Here is a 19,748-nt window from a genome sequence, read left to right on the forward strand (position 1 = left end):
ATCGGAGAGCAGCAGCAATTCCAGCGACAACAATCTCGACAACGGCGACAACCACAACAACGGACACAACAGATAGGAACATAACAACGAGAGGTTTAGTAACGTCATCGAAGAATTTGCCGCTAACAACCAGGGCAGCGGACGAGGTCGTTGCTGTGGTTTCTCTCTCTCTCTCTCTCTCTCTACTGCATGTTTCCGGCGCCAGCTAACGACATGTAGCGTGGTAGATCTGCCAGCTAACAGTCGGTTGTAACAGACGGTCGGGCATTTTGTACGGGTCTTGATTTGTTAGAATTAAGGAAAAATGGGTAGCTTTGCCTTCGATTCGCCATCGCGATCGCGTATTTTGGTATTCGTGCGTAGAGGAAGTCGGATCGTTATTTTTGTAAATATTTGTTGTTGTTTTCCGAGTAGATTTTGATATTAAGTCACTGTCACGTTGTTTGTCACCAATATTACTCTTCATCCTGAGTTCTACACGCGTGATTAACGTGTATTTGCTCGGAGCGTTATTTAGTCGAGAGAGTGTTTGCGCCTTCCAAATTTCACCCTTAAATAATTTGTGTGCGCGGCCGCGAGCTATCCTAAGCAAGAACGGCCGTAATACACTATTACATGGTATCCTTGGTGGGGATTTTTACGACGCGCGCGTGATTTTCGGTTAGAATAGGTAAGGAGTGATGATTGCTTTGGCGCGCGATCGAGTCACCGGACAGTGGCAGGAAAAGTTCGCGATTCGAGTGCGCATGCGCGGTGGCTAGATTGGCTGCGCAGTAGCAGATCAATTACGCAGTAGCCCAGTGGCATGCGCAACGACTTATTCAAGTTATGTTCAAGTACGTAGTAGTGGTCCCGGTGTCCAGATGACGCACAGGCGAAGCGCATGCGCATTGAGTACACAGAGGCATAGTAGAAAAGGACCAACTTTTGGTGAGCGGAGCGGCTTAGGCGCATGCGCAGAAGGTTTTAGTTTGAATTTTTTACTTCGGCACCGTAAGTCGGAACGATGCCACTGGGGGGGGGGGGGGGGGTGCAAGATCTAAGGGATATTGCTGGAGTCAGGGGAATCCATACTTTTAATAAGAATTAGCAATAACTGACAACCTAGAAGACCACAACTCGCGTTTTCCCAATCCGTGGTATTTATGTTTTTTTTTCGGGCGTCCTCCCGTCGTTTTCTTATTTCTTTGATTATTTTTCTTTCGCGTAAGTTGATGTAAATATTTATTGTTTGATGTAGGATTTGTTGCATGGTCTGGGATTCTTGGTTTAGCCGGTGGGAGTGCTCCCCATCGGCATCATCCTCAGAGCATGTGGCAGTTGATGAGGCGCCCGCAGCCGAGGAGACTCCGGATCCCACGCGTCCCTGGCACCGTAAAGTCGACGTCGATGGCGTAGTATGGAAAGTATATCCTGACGGCCGTCGGCGTCGAAAGACTCGCGCCGGGGTCAAGCGCGTGCCAAGGCGGAAGAAAGTCGTCTCCACCTCCGGCCAGAGTATCAAAGATACTCTGCCTTCCACTGCCCAGGAACCTGCCATCCCGCGGCTGGAGCCACAGCCCGAGGCTGTAATGGTAGCCGACCCGGTAACAGGGACGTTGCAGTGGACCATCAGAAGACAGCGAGTGATTGAGCGGCTTGTTGTGAGAATGGCAGGGAGCATGCCTCTGTATGCTCCACCACTGGAGACGACCTCGACATCGGTGACGAAGGTGACACTGCATCCGGCGGTAGAATCGGTGTGCAAAACACCTGCCACGTCACTGGGTCCGCTAGTGGGATTGTCACCGTCTCCCCGGGAAGTGACCCTGGCATATCTTGCCGGGCTGTCTCTAAGGAATCGGCTGCGCATCGTTGCGGAGGCAAGTGAACTATCGCCGCCTCCGACCCGCCGAGAAGATCTTTTTGGGGTAGGGAAGCGATGAGGTAAGTAGAGCCCCGTTATTAGTTTTATTTGGTTCGTTTTTCTTTTGATTTTGTTTTATTTCGGATTCGAGTTTTATGGTTCTTTTCTTTTGAATTTTGATTTTTATTTATTTTGCTTTTTTTTACTGCCAGTTAGCGATGCGAGCCAGATGCGGACAGGATGCCGTCTGCGCCTCTGGTGTTATCACTGACGGGTGAAGTCTGGTAGAATGCGAAAGCAACAAGGGATGGGGTAGTTAATCGGTTAAGATCAATAATAACACAGGTTTAATCAGGATTTAATTTTATTGATCAGATTTATTCCCCGGGTCAGCCCAATGTCAATTGTTCGCGATGGTCTGTCTGATCTAAACTTACTAAGGGCGCGAGTGGCGCTCCGCGACGCGACTTCGATTTGATACGACTAGGCGGATGTTATAATATGCGGATTGATGTGCGGGTACTTCCATAAATCGTGAGGCGGTTATGTAAGGTCGGACTACTCTTATTGCAATACGCGAAAATTCACAGGAATCGTTAATAATTGAAATGCGCGTGGGGGATCGGCTGGTTGCGCGAAGGTCAGACGATATTCGTTTAATGTTTGGCAATCCGCACAGAAAAAATCGCAACGAAAATCGGAAACAGATGTAGCGCGCGCGGAAAAGTTGTCGGTCGAGCGAAGGTCAGACGCTATTTATCTAATGTATGAAAGTCCACTCGATCGCACAAGGGAGTTTTCGTCAACACAACACACGCGAAGAACTCGTCGTCCGCGCGAAGGTCATACGGCACTCGATAACACGATCTAACAAAGAAATCGCACAAGGAAAATCGGTGGCGAATGATGCGCGCGTGAAGAACTCATCGGTCACGCGAAGGTCATGCGGCACTCTCGGTAATACGCAATAATCTAAATTAAACTTGCACAAATTTCGCGATCGCGCGAAGGACAAACGGCACTTCCGACAATACACGATATCTAGACTGGCTACTGCTGCTGCTACCGCTGTAGCTCCCGCTGTTGTTGCTACTGCTCGTTGCTGCTCTGCTCACTCACTCGCGCGCGGTACTTTTCGGCTCGGTCAATCGGCGGCTATCGCTTCGGCTTTCAGTTAGCTACTGCTCGGCTCAATTGCTTGTCGGCTACTTCTCGGCTCGGCTAACAATTGGCTACGGGCGCGGCGTTTTTCGACGGTGCGTCGCTTCTCTTCGCTACTTCCCCTTAAAAATCGCCTCATTGGTCGGTCTTGTTGCTAAGTCGGATGTCAGCGCCGTCTATTTTATTAATTTATGCCCGCGTAATTTTACTATTGACTAGTTCTTGGCGCCTAATTTCCCTATTCGCTAAGTAGATAGCGTCGGTTTTGCCTTATTCGTTAAACTACCCTTAAGCTGTTACCGATTGGCTAGTTAGTTAGCGTCATCTATGCTCATTCGGCGATCTACTCCTATCCGGTTACCGATTGGCTAATTAAATAGTGCGCGTCGGTCAGTCTAGTATCGTTATCGGCTATCTTTGTCTAGCAAACGCTCGTTGGTCCTACCGATTCCTCTCGCTCGCGTCCGATCGGTCTCGTATCGGTTGTCTCGTTCGCTCTCATGCGCTCGGTTGCCCCTCCTTTAGTCTAGCTAGGCCTACTATAGTTAGCGGCGGCTTAAGATCAGCTGATTCCAGCTGAAATCTTTATTGACGTCTAGCTTCCTGGGGATTATCGATTCAGGTCGTGAGTGCGCGAGTGGTTGTACGCGGGCGTAAGGGTTGTGCGCATCAGTTTGGTAGACCTTGAGGGATCGTGAATCGCGAGATCTCGAAAGTGTGCGGGTGGGCTATGCGGTATCAGCTGTTCGATCACGTGCTCTTATCGGGAGCGGGGCTTGTATAAGATAAAATGATTTTTAAGTGATGACGTATCATCACATAGTTACGCGATTACTTAACGTTAAACAAATATCAATTTCATTATAATCAGCGATATACGTGCGTAAAATGTAGTGCTCTTGAAATTGAGTTAAAGTTAACCAAATGTATTAACCACGCCTGTCCTATTTGTCTTCTAAATTTGTCAATAAAAGCTATTTATGTAAATCAAGTATAAATGAAAGAGCAGAACACGAGTCTGTTTTTGTCATGCCTTGATCTTGTCGCACGTAGCATTTTGTCCCCCTCATACCAAGAATTTTCCTTTCATTTATTCCCTTCACGTTTCTTTTTCCTGTCGTATCATATCAATTTTGCAATAAATGCAAGAATTATTTCGTGTATAGGTTGTAATGCGGTACATTACAAGGTCTTTCCTGAGTGCTGCATTATTTGCAACACCTCAGAAAGGCCATCCCCGTCCCTTGCCGCCCCATAACCGGTTGTATAAAATAAAGTTAAACGCGCCCTATACCGAACAATTACTCTTTTTTATGTCCGAACGACCACGCCGGCGATATGGATGAAACAAATGTAGCGTGCTTTATCTTTTTCATCTGCTTGGTCGAAACCTTTCGTTTGCCAAGCAGTGAAACGATTTAAATCAGCTGGTAGCCAGGCGTCGCTTGACATAAACCTTTTGGTCGTCAAGTAATAAAGTGATATAATTCACCTGGCGGCCAGTTGTCGTTCCGAGTTTTTCCGAGCTCCGAATTTTTTATGGCACGCGCAATAAAACTAATGATCGTGCGCGCTCTCTTATTCTATTGTCTTTGCAAGGAAAACTACGCCGCATCACCCTGCTTCCCCGTCGGTCCCCGGCTACCCTTTCCTCGGACCTCGTGGGTGGGACTTACCTTCCCCCCATGTCCAAGGGCAGCATCTTCGCTTGGGGGCGAACGATTGACGAGGACTCTCGCTCGAGCACTCGACTTGAAAATATCTCTTTCTTCTGCGAGATACTCGGTCACGGTCTTTATAAGCGAGTTTCGACTTAGTCGTATTTTTGTAGCTCTATGTATTCATTTTAGCTACTTTTCAAATAACTAATCAATTATTATCTTTACCCTTTAACTAACATATTTGTCATCATTTATTCACCCTGGCATTCGCGCCTCACAAACTTGTCTAACGCGATCCGACGGACTCTCAAAGAGCAGACAGAAAAAAAAGGAGCGCACCACAGAAAAAGAGAGCGCACGCACACACTCACTCACATACACTCCCGACCACGTGTTGCCGACCGGCAAAAGAAAAATGCAAAACTTGACTGGGAAATGCAACGGAAATGCATGTTGATGACACATGCAGATCCGTTACACTCCCAGACACCAACACTAACACTCCCGAGGCACTGACACTCCTGGGGCGAGCAGAAAATCGCCGATGAAGTGGCAGCCGGCAATCAGCTGTGTCGGGCTGCCGAACACCATCGGCGACATCCTGAGCGCCACACACACGAATACCAGCAACCACACACACAAACACCCGGGGGAACATCACAGAACCGACACGGGAGCGCCCCAGGAGGCGCTCCAACAACCAGCACAAGGACACGAGACGTACGCGCTAGGAACTGAGCGGCCAACTTGAAGCGCCGATATAGACTGAGAGCGAGCGAGCGAGACAGAGCGAGCGAAATAGACGAAACAAGAGCGAGCGAGACAGACGATATAAAATAATAGATAGAATAATATGTAAATGCGAAGATGAGGGCGCTACAAATGAAACGGCGTATATTATATACGTATCTATGACAATAAAATTAAAATTATAATTGGAAAATAATGAGCGTGGAACAAATATCGAATTGTAAAATTCGCACGCGGCCGACACCCCTATTATGATAGCGAGCAACAACTACCCCCTTTAGGTTTAAATAATAAATTAACTGACCGAATTTGAACCTCTGACAAAATTCGCTAGTGGCGTCACGACCAATGAGCAAATTAGAATAAAATTTGATTTCCGTCCGGATAGACAAATAGATAAGAGTAGGGGTAGATCTTTTCCAACAACTAACGATAGCTACCTTAGTGGGGGGGGGGGGGGGGGGTGAGAGAGGGTAAATAACGACGAAAGTAGGAGAGTTAAGGAGGGCGCTGTATCCTTCTAATTTACATACGGACCAATAATAAAATATTCGGAGGGCGCTACCGATATCCGAATTAGCATACCGACCAATAATAACATTTCTTCTCGGAAAGAGGAGAAGAAAAGCAATCTTTGACCGCGAGAAGCCGATTCTCGTCCATTTTGCCACTGGATATCTAGATAGAAGGAGCCTCTCTATCAGCTAATCTTGCTGCCAAATTATTAGCGCTAAACGCCTCTCAGATATTTTTGCCAATTTTGTTTGCCTATACCGCAAGGAAAAAAATTGTAAGTAGGCAAAGTGCCACTCATTTTTATTTAATCGCGGAGTGCGGGAATAAATCGTTCAGTGCCGCAGGTCGTCGCGACGCGTGGATCCGTCGACGCCGGTGCCTATCGGATCGTGCTGACCTGTCCGCCATTCCGTAGATATAAAGTGAGTGTTCGGTTTACGAAAGAAAATTGCGATTTAGTATTCGCGCTGACCTTTCGCTAACTTTTATTGAGTGTTAGATGTTACGAAAGAAAATTGCGATTTAGGATTCGCACTGACCTTTCGTTAACTAGTTATTGAGTGTTCGGTTTTACGAAAGAAAATTGCAATTTAGTATTCGCGCTGACCTTTCGTTAACTTTTATTGAGTGTTAGATTTTACGAAAGAAAATTGCGATTTAGTATTCGCGCTGACCTTTCGTTAACTTTTATTGAGTGTTAGATGTTACGAATAAAAATTGCGAGTTAGGATTCGCGCTGACCTTTCGTTAGTTATTTATTACGAACGTAGGTTTAATCGAATAAAATTGTCTTGATTAGCTATTTGTGTTGACCTTCCCGCCATTTCGTAAACCGAATGTGAGCGTTAGGATTAACCCATGAAAATTGAGATCGAGGATATTCGCGCCGACCTTTCCGCCATTTTATGAACCGAGAGTGAGCGGTAAGATCAGACAAAGGAAATTCGTGACTGAGTTATTTGCGCTGACCCTCTCTCTTTGTTAACCGAAGACCGACCGGAAAATCATTAACGTTCCGATTAAATTGTATCCTTACGGATTTATAGTTATTCAGATTTTTACCGACCCTATTCACTCCGACCTCTTACTTGTAAATTATTAAAATATCAATAAAGTAATTAATTATCTATGTACATATAATTTACTTTGATATCCTACCTCGACTGTATGTTAGTGATTTTCAGCCGCGAGCGGTCATAATCGGGTATCACTAATTCGCTATATTTTCGGGTCACTCGATAGGTAACATACGCGCGATTTCGAACGTATTCACGACCTGAATCAAGGAGCCATCACCTGAGTTGCCGGCATACCCTAATTAAGGAGGAAAATTGGAAACGAAGGTTGGACACCAAGGCCTGAAGTGAGGATACCACGCGTATCCCCCGTCTGCCCACCCTGCGCAGTCGCCGTTAAGCAGACCGGGATACGCGATAACCCTACTGGCCTTACCCCCGACGATCGCCGTAATCAACCGACGGTCTGGCGCCCTAAATAATCGAGGGTAGAGCCAAACAGGCCTTATGGCGGAAGAAGCTCGGAGCGCGGTCAAAACCCCCGAAATTCCCTGCCACAAGGTTGTAATTGGATTACACTTAATGTATAATGTGTCTAAAAATTACCATGCATATAATTGTAAATGTAAATGATCTAGTTCTTGAATCATGCACTGGAAATTGCATGGAAATGAAAATACAGAATACTAAGCCATATGCATTAGAAGCAGTCATTTCTATAATGAAAAGATACTTGTAATATAATTAATCTTATATTACAATCTTGTATTACAATTCTTATAATTCTTCTGTATTATAATTATAAATGTAATATAATATAATATAATTAATACTTGTAATATAATTAAAAGTATAAAATGATTATATTTATGAAATATTGTTGTAGAGGACGCAAAAAGATTTCGTGACAGACTCAACGCAGACATTCTCCACATAAGGGTGTGGGGGACGGGGGAGACATGCCGGGACTATAAAATCACCATGGCTGTTGAGGCGCTACTCGATCTGTACTAGCCACTCGCCGTTCTATACACGCGAGACTGATTGTCTGGGTATAGAATATATATATATCGACTAAGCCTTTGTAAAAATAAATTAATTAATTAATTAATTAAAAAAATCCTAACTCAGCACAAAAATCGTTAATCCACTCCATCTCACACCTTAGCATTATTACTAAGGAACATTCTTCAATTTTATTTTAGTAAGTTCGATCACACTTATATTACAGTTTGAATTGAATTAAATTTATTGATCCAAAAAAATACAAAGTTCATGGATTGTTCCATGTACATATGTAATTACCTAAAGCGGTAAACAAGTTACCTTTACATAGGTTGGATACATAAACAAAATTTACGTACTACGGACAAAAAACTATATTAGAATACATATATTAGAGTTTCTAACAATCATGACGTAATAAGTTTGACTTAAGTAAATACGCAAAAAATCTAGCTGAGTGTTCGAGAAAATCAATAACCATTTTACATTGTGACCGCTAAAGAAGAGAAAATTATTTCAATTATTTACTCATAAAAAGACAGTTATCGACCACTTAATTGAATCGATAATCAGAGTTGATTGGCAGAAAAAAGTAGCATGAATAATTAATTTGAGTATGTAAGATATGGAACGAGACTTTTAAAAAATGTATGAAGCAATTACTGAGTCATTGAATGCTTCTGCAGAAAAATCCAAGACATAAATATTAGTTGTTTCTAGAGTTTAAGATATATTTTCTGTGAAATGCTAAACGTTTTCAAAAGTGTTATAACATTAAGAATTTTATTTATAATATTTCTTTTTTTACCTGTCGATTTTTGTGATACAGATGTGAATAATGTATTTATTACAGACTACTTCTTATTCAGAGCTCCGTCAAATGTTATAGCTTTCACGTGCAATCAATACGACAGTATATGCAACAATCATATAATTGCAAAGATAGAAAATAATGATTTATAACTTGAAATTTCACACTTTTTTAGGTGATGTCCATTTACTGAAAAAGTTTAGTGACGTGCAATTACAAACTGCAATTCGAAAATTGGAAAATACTTCTGATTTATTTACATTTACTAAAATGGTCTATCAAAAATTGGGAATTTTCATAGATTTACGCTGCCAACTTCCCGAATATGTGAAATCAACTTTTGATAAAGTAAAAAATTAATATACATTTACATTAACATCATTCTATTTTTCTTTTAACTGTTACAGGCAACAAACTATAAGATGTTTGATGAATTGTATTATTGGCTTATATTGAGCTCCAGCTTGGATCAAGGCTTATCTCTTATAAATGATAATTCATTTGGTTTATCAACTGATTTTGTTATTGCAGTTTTTGAAAATAATTGGTTTACGCTATACGATGTTTATAACCCATGCAAAGTACGAGGAGGAAAATTAAAAGTGTCAAAAATAGGCAGTTGGGACAAAACTAATGGTTTAAAGATGCTCTATGAAATGAACAAACTTCGTCGTTGGAATCTTGAAGGATTGAAGTTAAAAATAAGTGGGATAGTACGCAAATACGCAATATTATTGACACTACAATCCGGAAAAATACTTATCACGTCGATAAAAGCAGCAACTTCCTTTACTCTTTGCTTTAACATATCATTCTGTTATTTTGAATTGCAGGTAACAAATAAACCATCAAATATATCAGTCGCTGACTATTTACTAGATAATAATTTTCGACTTTCTGATCGTATGACGAGAATAGCTTATGTTATGTGGTTGCATGTAGCTGACAAATTTAATTTTACGTATGTAAAGTAATTTTCACATAAATTCAGTTTATAGCAAAATAGTGATGATTTAATATAATCTTCAAATCTATGAAATCGTTATTGAAGATCAATAATCAATCTTACAGTAAAAAAATTATATATAGATTAATGATCTGCAAAAAAAACTTATTTTTATAGCTATTAATTAATTATTACACAAATGCTTATAAGACTTTTATAACAACCAATTTCTCTGATTAAAAATTCGCTTTGAAAACATATAGAATAGATATTGTTTCACTTGACACGATTATTTTTTATTTAATTATCTGGAAAAATTAAAATAAAAATAATTGTAATAATTTTACAAATAAAGAAAACTACTCATTATTATTTTTTCCGTGAAAATTAGTATCTTACTATCTATTTCAGCGCATTTTATATAACTTGATAATTATTTGAAATTTAAATTCGTAGCATCGATTTTAGTGAAAGTAGCAATGTGAATGAAAAAGAGGAAAATGACCCAGTTATTATTGCATTGATGAAAGGTGAAATAGATGCTAGTGGAACTGCTGAAATAATGACAACACAACGCGTTGATCTATTAAAAGCAGTGTATCCATCAATACCTTACAGGTGAATATTTTGTAAATTACGTTTAAAGCAACCGGGTAGATTTTATAAGCGAGAGATCACAGCTTAGATTACTGTAATAGGTTTGATCATTACGTCAAAATTATCTTAATGAATTGTATTTATAATGACTTATCTTAATGCTTCTTTGGTAAAGTAAACTAGAAAAATGAGTACAATTAAAACTTAAGTCAAGTATAACATGAGTAAAGTAATAGTATAGACTGTTTCACTCATAATCTGTTAACCCATTAAGGCCCAGGCCAAACCTGGGAAAGATAGCGCCAAACTAACTATGCCAATCGTAGCTAAATCGTAAAAAAAAATACCCGTGTTTTTTCTTTTGCTATTTTCAATTGTTTATAAAAAATTATTTAAACAAATTATCAAAAAGTTATTATTTTCAAAAAACTGATAGCGGCAATCGATTCTACGGGAAAAAACATGAAAGAAATGTATATAACGTTTTTTTGTCAGATGTCAATTTGTTAGTGTAAAATGGCTATAAACAATTGCAAGTCTGTCAGGTACCTGTGTATACGCCAAATCCCAAGCAAAATCTATTGCCGATAGCGCCAAACTAACTATGCCAATCGTAGCTAAATCGAAAAAAAAAAATACCCCTGTTTTTTCTTTTGCCGTTTGCAATTGTTTATAAAAAATTATTTAAACAAATTATCAAAAAATTATTATTTTCAAAAAACTGATAGCGGCAATCGATTCTACGGGAAAAAACATGAAAGAAATGTATATAACGTTTTTTTGTCAAACGTCAATTTGTTTAAGAAAATAGGACAAAAAGCTTTGAATTTTCACAAATTGTACATTTGGAAATTTGACTAACATAGTAATTGTTGGGTTACGAAGTTGCAAAGAGTTTGCAAAATTTTTTTTCTATTGAAACCGTGTTAGAGATCACGTTTGAGTGGCGGGCTAACGGTTTTATGTAATATTATGGATTCAGTTTTCATTACAAAAGGATGAAGCTTCAAGGATGAAGCTTCATAGAAATTTGAATGTATTATAGAAAATCGCTATTTTACAGTTATTTGTTTTTGGAACAAATTGACATTTGACAAAAAAACGTTATATACATTTCTTTCATGTTTTTTCCCGTAGAATCGATTGCCGCTATCAATTTTTTGAAAATAATAACTTTTTGATAATTTGTTTAAATAATTTTTTATAAACAATTGCAAACGGCAAAGGAAAAAACAGGGGTATTTTTTTTTCGATTTAGCTACGATTGGCATAGTTAGTTTGGCGCTATCGGCAATAGATTTTGCTTGGGATTTGGCGTATACACATGTACCTGACAGACTTGCAATTGTTTATAGCCGTTTTACACTAACAAATTGACGTCTGACAAAAAAACGTTATATACATTTCTTTCATGTTTTTTCCCGTAGAATCGATTGCCGGTATCAGTTTTTTGAAAATAATAACTTTTTGATAATTTGTTTAAATAATTTTTTATAAACAATTGAAAATGGCAAAAGAAAAAACACGGGTATTTTTTTTTTCGATTTAGCTACGATTGGCATAGTTAGTTTGGCGCTATCTTTCCCAGGTTTGGCATGGGCCTTAATGGGTTAATACAGTGGAATTACTAGGACAAGACTCAAATACAATATTGTATGGTTTTTTTTTAAATAATTTGATCAAGTATCATATTGTTTAACTACAAGTTAATCAAAAAATCGATGTACAAAATACAAAGTTTAGATATGTTCATAACTCGCAATCGAATATTTGATGATATTTTTATTTCATGTGTAGTATTTCCAAGAAAATAATTTTGACTGTATAATAATTTACATAAATCTATTACTAAGTATTGGGTTTGCTTGTCGAGGTTAATAATGACCATATCTATCAATATCCTAACAATAAGCTATTGATTATACACGCGAGTAAATGAGTATGTTAAATATTTTCTGTATAATATATATGAGGATATCCACGGAACTTTTAACTTTCGGGAAACCGCTATGTTTCAGCATGACGTGGAAGTGTTTCATAATTTAAAAAAATAGTTTCTAGAAGGGAATAATAATAAAATAAGGGTACTCTATTCAATTCATGGTCAAGTGTTATATAACTTACGGGAAAAAATAGAATATGCTCATTTTTAGTTAATTTGAAAAAGAACTGCCACATAATTTTTTTTTCTTAAGGCCATTATAAAAATAACTCTTTTCCAAAAAATCTAATAAAATTATTTTACTACAATCTAGACTTGAATAACCCAAAGAAATAGTTTTCACGAGTGTGCCTAGTCTCAGAGTGCGAAAATCAGTTTAAATGTAAAGGAAACTGCATTTTTCAATATTTCAAACAAAATCGGGTTTAGTCGAATTAAAAAAATAACTTTTCCGATAACCGGGTGTAATATTTTTTTTTCGTTACTCTTCAAAAAACTCTATCTAAATCTGCTTTATTTTTTGATGTGCGACTTTTGAGTAAAAAGTTAGAGCGGTCCAAAATGTGATTACTCTGTTGTCCACTCGGTAGAAAAAATTCGTTTTTTTACTTGCACAATTAAAGTTTAACAGATAAATACTTGAAAGTACTTGCCACTTTTACTTTATAGTCTAAGAAAATATATATCAAAAGATTCCAAAACCAATTTCATATGGGACTGAGATAAGAGCTAACAAAAAAATTCAAAATTTGTGTTCATTTGATCTAAATGAATTCATTATATCCGACACAAATATATATTTGTTTTGAACTGGAATAAGTGCTCATCGCAAATCATTTCATGTGTTCATATGTAAACAAACATTTTGAGTGTCTTCAGCTTGAGTAAGCAGAGCACGCGGTCAGTTGAATGTAGGTACTAGCAGGCGAATGTTCTCGATGTTCATACTGAATATTTATTTCATAATGAAAGAGAAGTTTTTGAAAAAAGTTACAAATGGATTGCAAAAAAAACGAAGATGAGCTGAAAAGAGTGAAAAGAGAAAAGACTAATGAAAAGAGGCAGCTGTTAAAAACTAAGCAGGAACTACAAAAAATTAAACTTCAAAAATTCAATCGAGAGAAAACTAACATCAAATATGACACGTAAGTAGTTTAAAATATAATATTACTTGTTGCCGGATAATTATAGATAAAGTTTATATTTTGCTCAAATGCTTCAAGTGCACTTTTAATTCAATGCAGTTTTTTTAGTTTGATTATATTTTCATTATTCTAGTTTCCATTCTGGTATAAATAATGGAGTGTCGGAAAACAGTGCAAGTATTAGCAGTTGCCTCCGGGAAACCAAACCAGTAACTTATTTTAATCATCGAAAGCGTAAATCTTCTACAATAAATGAAACTTCTGCCCAAAAAAAACTGCACATACTTCTTATACTCCTGATTCTGTTGATAATTGTGATAATTATGTGAACAAACATGATTCAGATGAAGAGCTAAATTCTTGCATTTCTCATCACAGTGGTTGTTGTGAATTTATGAGCGTAAATTCAACTAACAATGTAACACAATGTTCTTCAGAATACTCAAAAAAACTAAATATTGAACTTGGTAAATTAAAAACTTCTTTGAATTGTGCCAAAAATAGAGAAAGAAGAGTCAGAAGAACTATTATCGAATTACATAATGTTATTAAAAAAAAAGAAATCAAAAGTCAGAAATGGAAAAATAAATACTTCAAATTGCTGAAAAAAAATTCTGACGAAAACAATGATGAAACTAACAAGAACGTAAATTATATAATGAGCAAAGGAGAATCTGAAATACGTAAAAGCTTAATAATAGGTGAAGTCATCAAATCACAAATACTAATTAATAAAAAAAAGTGTAAAAATGAAAAGGATAAATCCATGTATGCTCAGTTGATATCGGGTAGAGTCGCAAAAAAAAATAAGTGTGTTAAAAAAATGAATAAATATGTCAGCAGTTATTATCAGCGAAAATTCTCAAGATACAGTAAATTAGTTTTTAGTCGCTCCAATAAAAAGAAGACAATTAAAACTGAATTAATCCGTAAGATCATATGTGATTTTTTTTGAAAGAGATGAAAATTCATCAGTAGCTCCAGGTAAAAATGATATTATATCAAAGAAAGGTATCACTAAAACCAAACGATTTTTGACAGATACTCTCGATAATTTGTATAAAAAGTTCCTTAAAGAAGAAACTTTGAAGATAGGTAGGTCAACATTTTTTCGATACAAACCGTTTTGGATTCTAAAAAAGAAATTATCTGCTCGAGACACATGTTTATGCAAAGTACATGTGAATTTTGATTATTTATTACAGAAATTATTCTATCATTCAATTGTCGAAACTGCAAATGCAAATATGTTTATTAAACGTATTGTATGTGATCCGAATAGTAAAGCATGCATTTATAGAGAGTGTTCAATATGTAAGAGAAGAATTGTTAAAAGAGCTGAAAATAGACAGCAGTCTTATTACTATAAATGGGTTACTGACAAAGAAAGTAGAATAGGCAAACATAATAAAACTTATGTTGTTAATATCACTAAAAAGACTAAAATAGAATGTTCAGTTTCTAAAATAATTGAAGATTTAAATCTACTGTTACCGTCATATTTGAAACATGTTTACAATACAAGCCATCAGATGAATTTCTTTCACATGATAAAATCTAACTTGAGAGCAAATGAAGCATATGTTATTATAGATTTTTCGGAAAACTATGTATGTAAATACGCAAGCGAGATACAAGCAGTACATTTTGGTGCCTCTGCAAAACAGTTAACTATGCATACTGGGGTTTTCTATTATAAACGATCTAATGGCGACATTATTTGTAAATCATTTTGTACGATATCTGAGAGTTTGAGACACGATGCAGCGGCTGTGTGGGCTCATATGCAGCCAATTATTGCCTTGATAAAATCGGTTGTACCGGATGTAGAAAGTATTCATTTTAGGAGCGATGGGCCTACAACCCAATATAAGAATAAAACAAATTTCCAACTATTTCATCATTTCTGCAACAAGCTCAAACTCAAGCGAGCATCCTGGAATATCTCGACGCCAGGTCATGGAAAGAGCAGTGCCGATGCTATAGGTGGAACAATAAAGCGATTATGTGATGATCATGTTTTGTTAGGAAACGATATTACTTCAGTCAAAGATATAATAACAGCACTGAAAAAAGAATCGAAAACTAAAATTGAAACCTTTGAAGTAGAGTTATGTGATATTGAAGCTATAGACTTACTCGTTAGATCTGATTTAAAAGCAGCTCCAAATTCAAACCAAATCTTTCAATTGTTGTGGAGTGAAGAAAAAAAAGAATTATTGTATTTAAATTATCTTTTTTGTAATACATGTTCTGAAAAACTGCCATGCGATCATTATGCTTTGAAACCTCAAAGCTGGAATTTATCTCCCTCAACAATAAAAAGAGAAATAAAGAAAAAACCAAAGAAAGTAGCGCCTAAGAAGAGAAGCTTGTAAAAAAAATGATTTGGTTATATTTTATATTGTTATTTTGACGTTATATAAATAATATATTTATTTATAAGATTTATAATATATTGATATGTTTCGAAAATCATTTTTGAATAATAAAGTGACAGTTATTGAGTTTAAAAACAACTATACTATCTCATTGGAAACCGTAATCGTTAAAGTGAATAATTTTAATTTTTAATTTTTTTATTAATTTTTTTAAAAAAATAACTATTTAAAAAAATCGTGAGCACTATTTTTTTCTTCCTTTGTGGACATAATACTGTACAAAAAATTTTTGTTTAGAGTGTGCTATCAAAAAAAAAAATTTTTTTTTTCTTTCCCGAAAGTTAAAAGTTCCGTGGATATCCTCATATATGTTATAAAATCTCATTTATAGAGTTTCAATCAATCTAATTGAACTCATAATTTTTACTCAACAGTGTAATATAATCTAAAACAACATTTCAGAACAAGTTTTATATTCCGGAGTACCTCTTCCGATCGATTAAGTGTCCGAGACATTTTTCTTCCATTATCTTCAACCGTATGGTATTTGACCCTTGCACTGAGTATATTATCAGTTAATGCTTTGGCGCTTTTGTCTGTTGTTGCAAAAGAAGATTTTTACGAAAACTATCTTCGTTCAATAATAATAAATGTTGGAGCGTTTTGCCAACAAGGTAAATAATATTTCAGAGATTTTCGAAGCTTCAGTTTAATTGAGCAGTTAGCAATTAAATACCTCCTTAAAATTTTCAGGTACCGAATTTTCTTCTAACAATTTGTCTGGTCGAATAGCTATCCTTCATATACTATTATTCTACTTATTGCTTTATAATTACTATTTGGCAAGTGCTGTATCTAACAGATTGAGTGAGCCGATAAAGTTTATCAATGATTCTCTACACGAGTTGAGAAATAAAGACTTTGAATATGCATCAGAACCGATGCTTGATTTTGATCACCATATGAAGGTATCAAACAAAACGTATTTTCAAATGCAGTTGAATGAAACAAACTAAAACTTAAACTATTTCGTATTTTATATTGTGTTTATCATATACTTTCTCTATGTATTTTGTATAAAATATCGACAACATAAAATGTTTATAAATAATTATTTTTAAATAATATTTGGAAAAATATTAGTTTTCTGATTATTAACTACAATGATTATTGTAGATTAATTTTAATGCAAAATAATGAAAGTATATTCTTTCAAACTTTGTGTAACTTTAAATTCAATTTTATTTTTTCATAAAAGAAAATCATTTTTAGCCTTTTATATACACAATAAAAAATATAAATTATCTTTTTCATCATTATCTTAGTTTTGAAAGTATTTAAAAAACGAACTTAATACCAAATATTATTAATACGTGACCATTTATATTATTTCAGAATCCTGATTGGGAAACTAGATCATTTTATTTAACTCGTTGGTCAAAAATTCCAGAATCACAAAGATTTATATCGCCTGAAAAGGGAATGTCACTAGTTTTGAAAGGTGGTTTTGCTTATCACACACATCCAGAAATAAGTTATCCTTATATAGAGCGTCATTTTGACCATCGAAAAATTTGCGAAATACAAGAAGTTCATTTAATAAGACCAGTACAATTATCGTTATTCGTTCATATTAACAGTTCTTTTATAGAAATGTTTAAATCGGGGTAAATTTATTGGAAAATACTAATCTCATGTGGGTATGCAGTATGTTATTCAGTGCAATATCTTATTTTCCAGATTTTTACGTCTTACAGAAGTTGGCATACGTTTTCGTCAAATCCAAATGTGGTCGTCAAGAAAGCCACTTTGTCGAACTGATTTATTGACAGCAGATAGTATAACTATCAAAGAAGTTGCTCCAGCTATAATTTTTTTACTTTGTAGCATGCTTGTTGCAAGTGTTTTATTAACGACAGAATTGATATTTTCATATTACCATAAAAGGTAAGAATACACGTAGTTTTTCACAATAGGTTTCGAAGTAAGTATAATTGATGCGATAATTCTATTGGAAATTATACAACATATGCATTTCAATTATATACTAGCAAAAATAAAATTTCATAAGAGGTTTTGTACTGATATATCTATAGAATTTAATTAAATTTGATTTTGAATTAAATTTTGAATAAGTAGAAACAAATTTTTATATTCATCTGGCATGGATAAAAAGTAAATACTTATTTTTCAATTTATCCATAAAATTACTACTTGATTATTTATTAATTTATTAATACTAACAAATCAATTACTAGATTTTAATATATTGTTTCAGGAATAAACGTTCCAGCTTGCGAAACAAAATTGAGAATGTTTCACAAAAAACAATTAATGATTTTACGGAGAAGTCTTTGCAAAGTCCAACAAAATTAATTGACTGAAAATCAGCTAATTTTATTTAACTTTCTATAAAACAAACATATAGTTTATAAATACGTAAATGTATATTAAATGAATTGCACTTACTTGTTAATCATTCTATAAATTGTAAACTATACACAGATAATTTGAATCTATTTTAAATAAATAAATATTTTGATGAATAATGATTAAGAAAAAAACTATATTAATTACTTATTTCTATGCTATAAAAAGTATAATTCATACTAGTAAAATGATGATCGAGGCTTCAATTTAGAAGTATTAAACTAAATACTTAGTAATTATAAAAAATTGCTCCTTATAATTAAACGAGAAAGAAAATAAATCATTTTCACCGTTATCTATGTCGATCGAATCAGATTATACTTTCACTATACTAGTGTTATATTTAGCACTCTTCACGTGTTCTTTTTTTTATATTTTACTATTATTTATTACATTATTTGAATATTTTACATGCTAATTTCGAGATTCTAAGGAGCACAAATAAGTCATGCTGTTTAAAATAAACTATATACATCAATATGCATTAATGAATAAAAATAGAACTTCCACCCATTTTTTCACAAAAACCGATAAAATTTTACTTATTTTAAAATAAATTATCCAAAAGATTAATTCAATCTACGATCGATAAAGCTATTATAGTATATTATACAACACTAAACTTTACATATTCAGTAGTAATGATTATGGCTTCAATCATGTATTAGTGTGAGTAATACTTTAAACAATGTGATTTTTGTTACCTCTATAAAAACATCCATGAATATTCTTCAAATTTAATAGGGTTAATATTCTGATGATTAGTTTCCGTTGCTCGCGTATTTCTTAATTTACGTTGTACAAGAGAGTATAATGTATTTTCCTCTATTTTCTTCTATTTATTTTCTTTCTCTTTCGACTAAATTTTCATACGACAATATTAATTTCAGTATCATAGGTGGATATGAAATAAAAAATTTGTTATGATAATTTTAAAACATAACGTCTTATGTTCTCAAAACGATTTATTAGCCCATTAACGCCGATAGAAAGCTTTTTCGAGAGCTACATTTGAATAGTAGCCATGTCATGAATTCGAACAAATAAAATTAAGGAATCACTGTTCTCTATGTTTTTGAGGGTTCTATTTTCAGTGGTGCTGGTTTAAAGTCTCGCAAAAAATATCGTATCGGATTGTTTTTACAGTAATATCTTGAATTTTCATGAAAATTATATAAATGATATTATTTCAACACCACCATTGAGGTAAATATAGCGCATTTTTTAATAGTAGTACCCTCATTAGGTCTAATCCACTGAATTATTTTAATCTGTAATTTAAAATTAATAATATCACGACATACGTTTAACAGTTCATTCTTTCTGGTTCCGATATGTCTGGTATGATAATATCGTGATGTAAAATTTTTAATCATTAATTTAGTGGATTTTTTTATCCAGTGGTAAAAAATTAGGTAAAATCCTTATGGACCGTGACAGATCGAGTGCGATGACAGTTCACCAGGGCTACCCGCTTACGCATTCGTCCTTCAGATATGGCTGCTTCAGGCTATTTATCGCTCGACTGCGAAGAACCTCCA

At 35.3% G+C, this 19,748-nt stretch overlaps 1 protein-coding gene across 1 annotated transcript; it reads left to right on the forward strand.

Moving 5' to 3' along the window:
- Window positions 1-8,699: 8,699 nt before the first annotated feature.
- Window positions 8,700-18,168, forward strand: LOC131664079 (ionotropic receptor 75a-like). Its single transcript, XM_058934945.1, has 10 exons — window positions 8,700-8,868; window positions 8,942-9,114; window positions 9,174-9,479; window positions 9,600-9,727; window positions 10,169-10,330; window positions 16,240-16,451; window positions 16,531-16,745; window positions 17,173-17,444; window positions 17,518-17,724; window positions 18,056-18,168. The coding sequence occupies exons 1-10, from the start codon at window positions 8,700-8,702 to the stop codon at window positions 18,159-18,161; spliced, it is 1,950 nt and encodes a 649-aa protein (XP_058790928.1). The 3' UTR covers window positions 18,162-18,168.
- Window positions 18,169-19,748: the final 1,580 nt, after the last annotated feature.

The sequence above is a fragment of the Phymastichus coffea genome, unplaced genomic scaffold (genome assembly GCF_024137745.1).
Source record: "Phymastichus coffea isolate CEN01 unplaced genomic scaffold, Cenicafe_Pcof_1.1 PCOF00040, whole genome shotgun sequence".
Lineage (NCBI taxonomy): Eukaryota > Metazoa > Arthropoda > Insecta > Hymenoptera > Eulophidae > Phymastichus > Phymastichus coffea.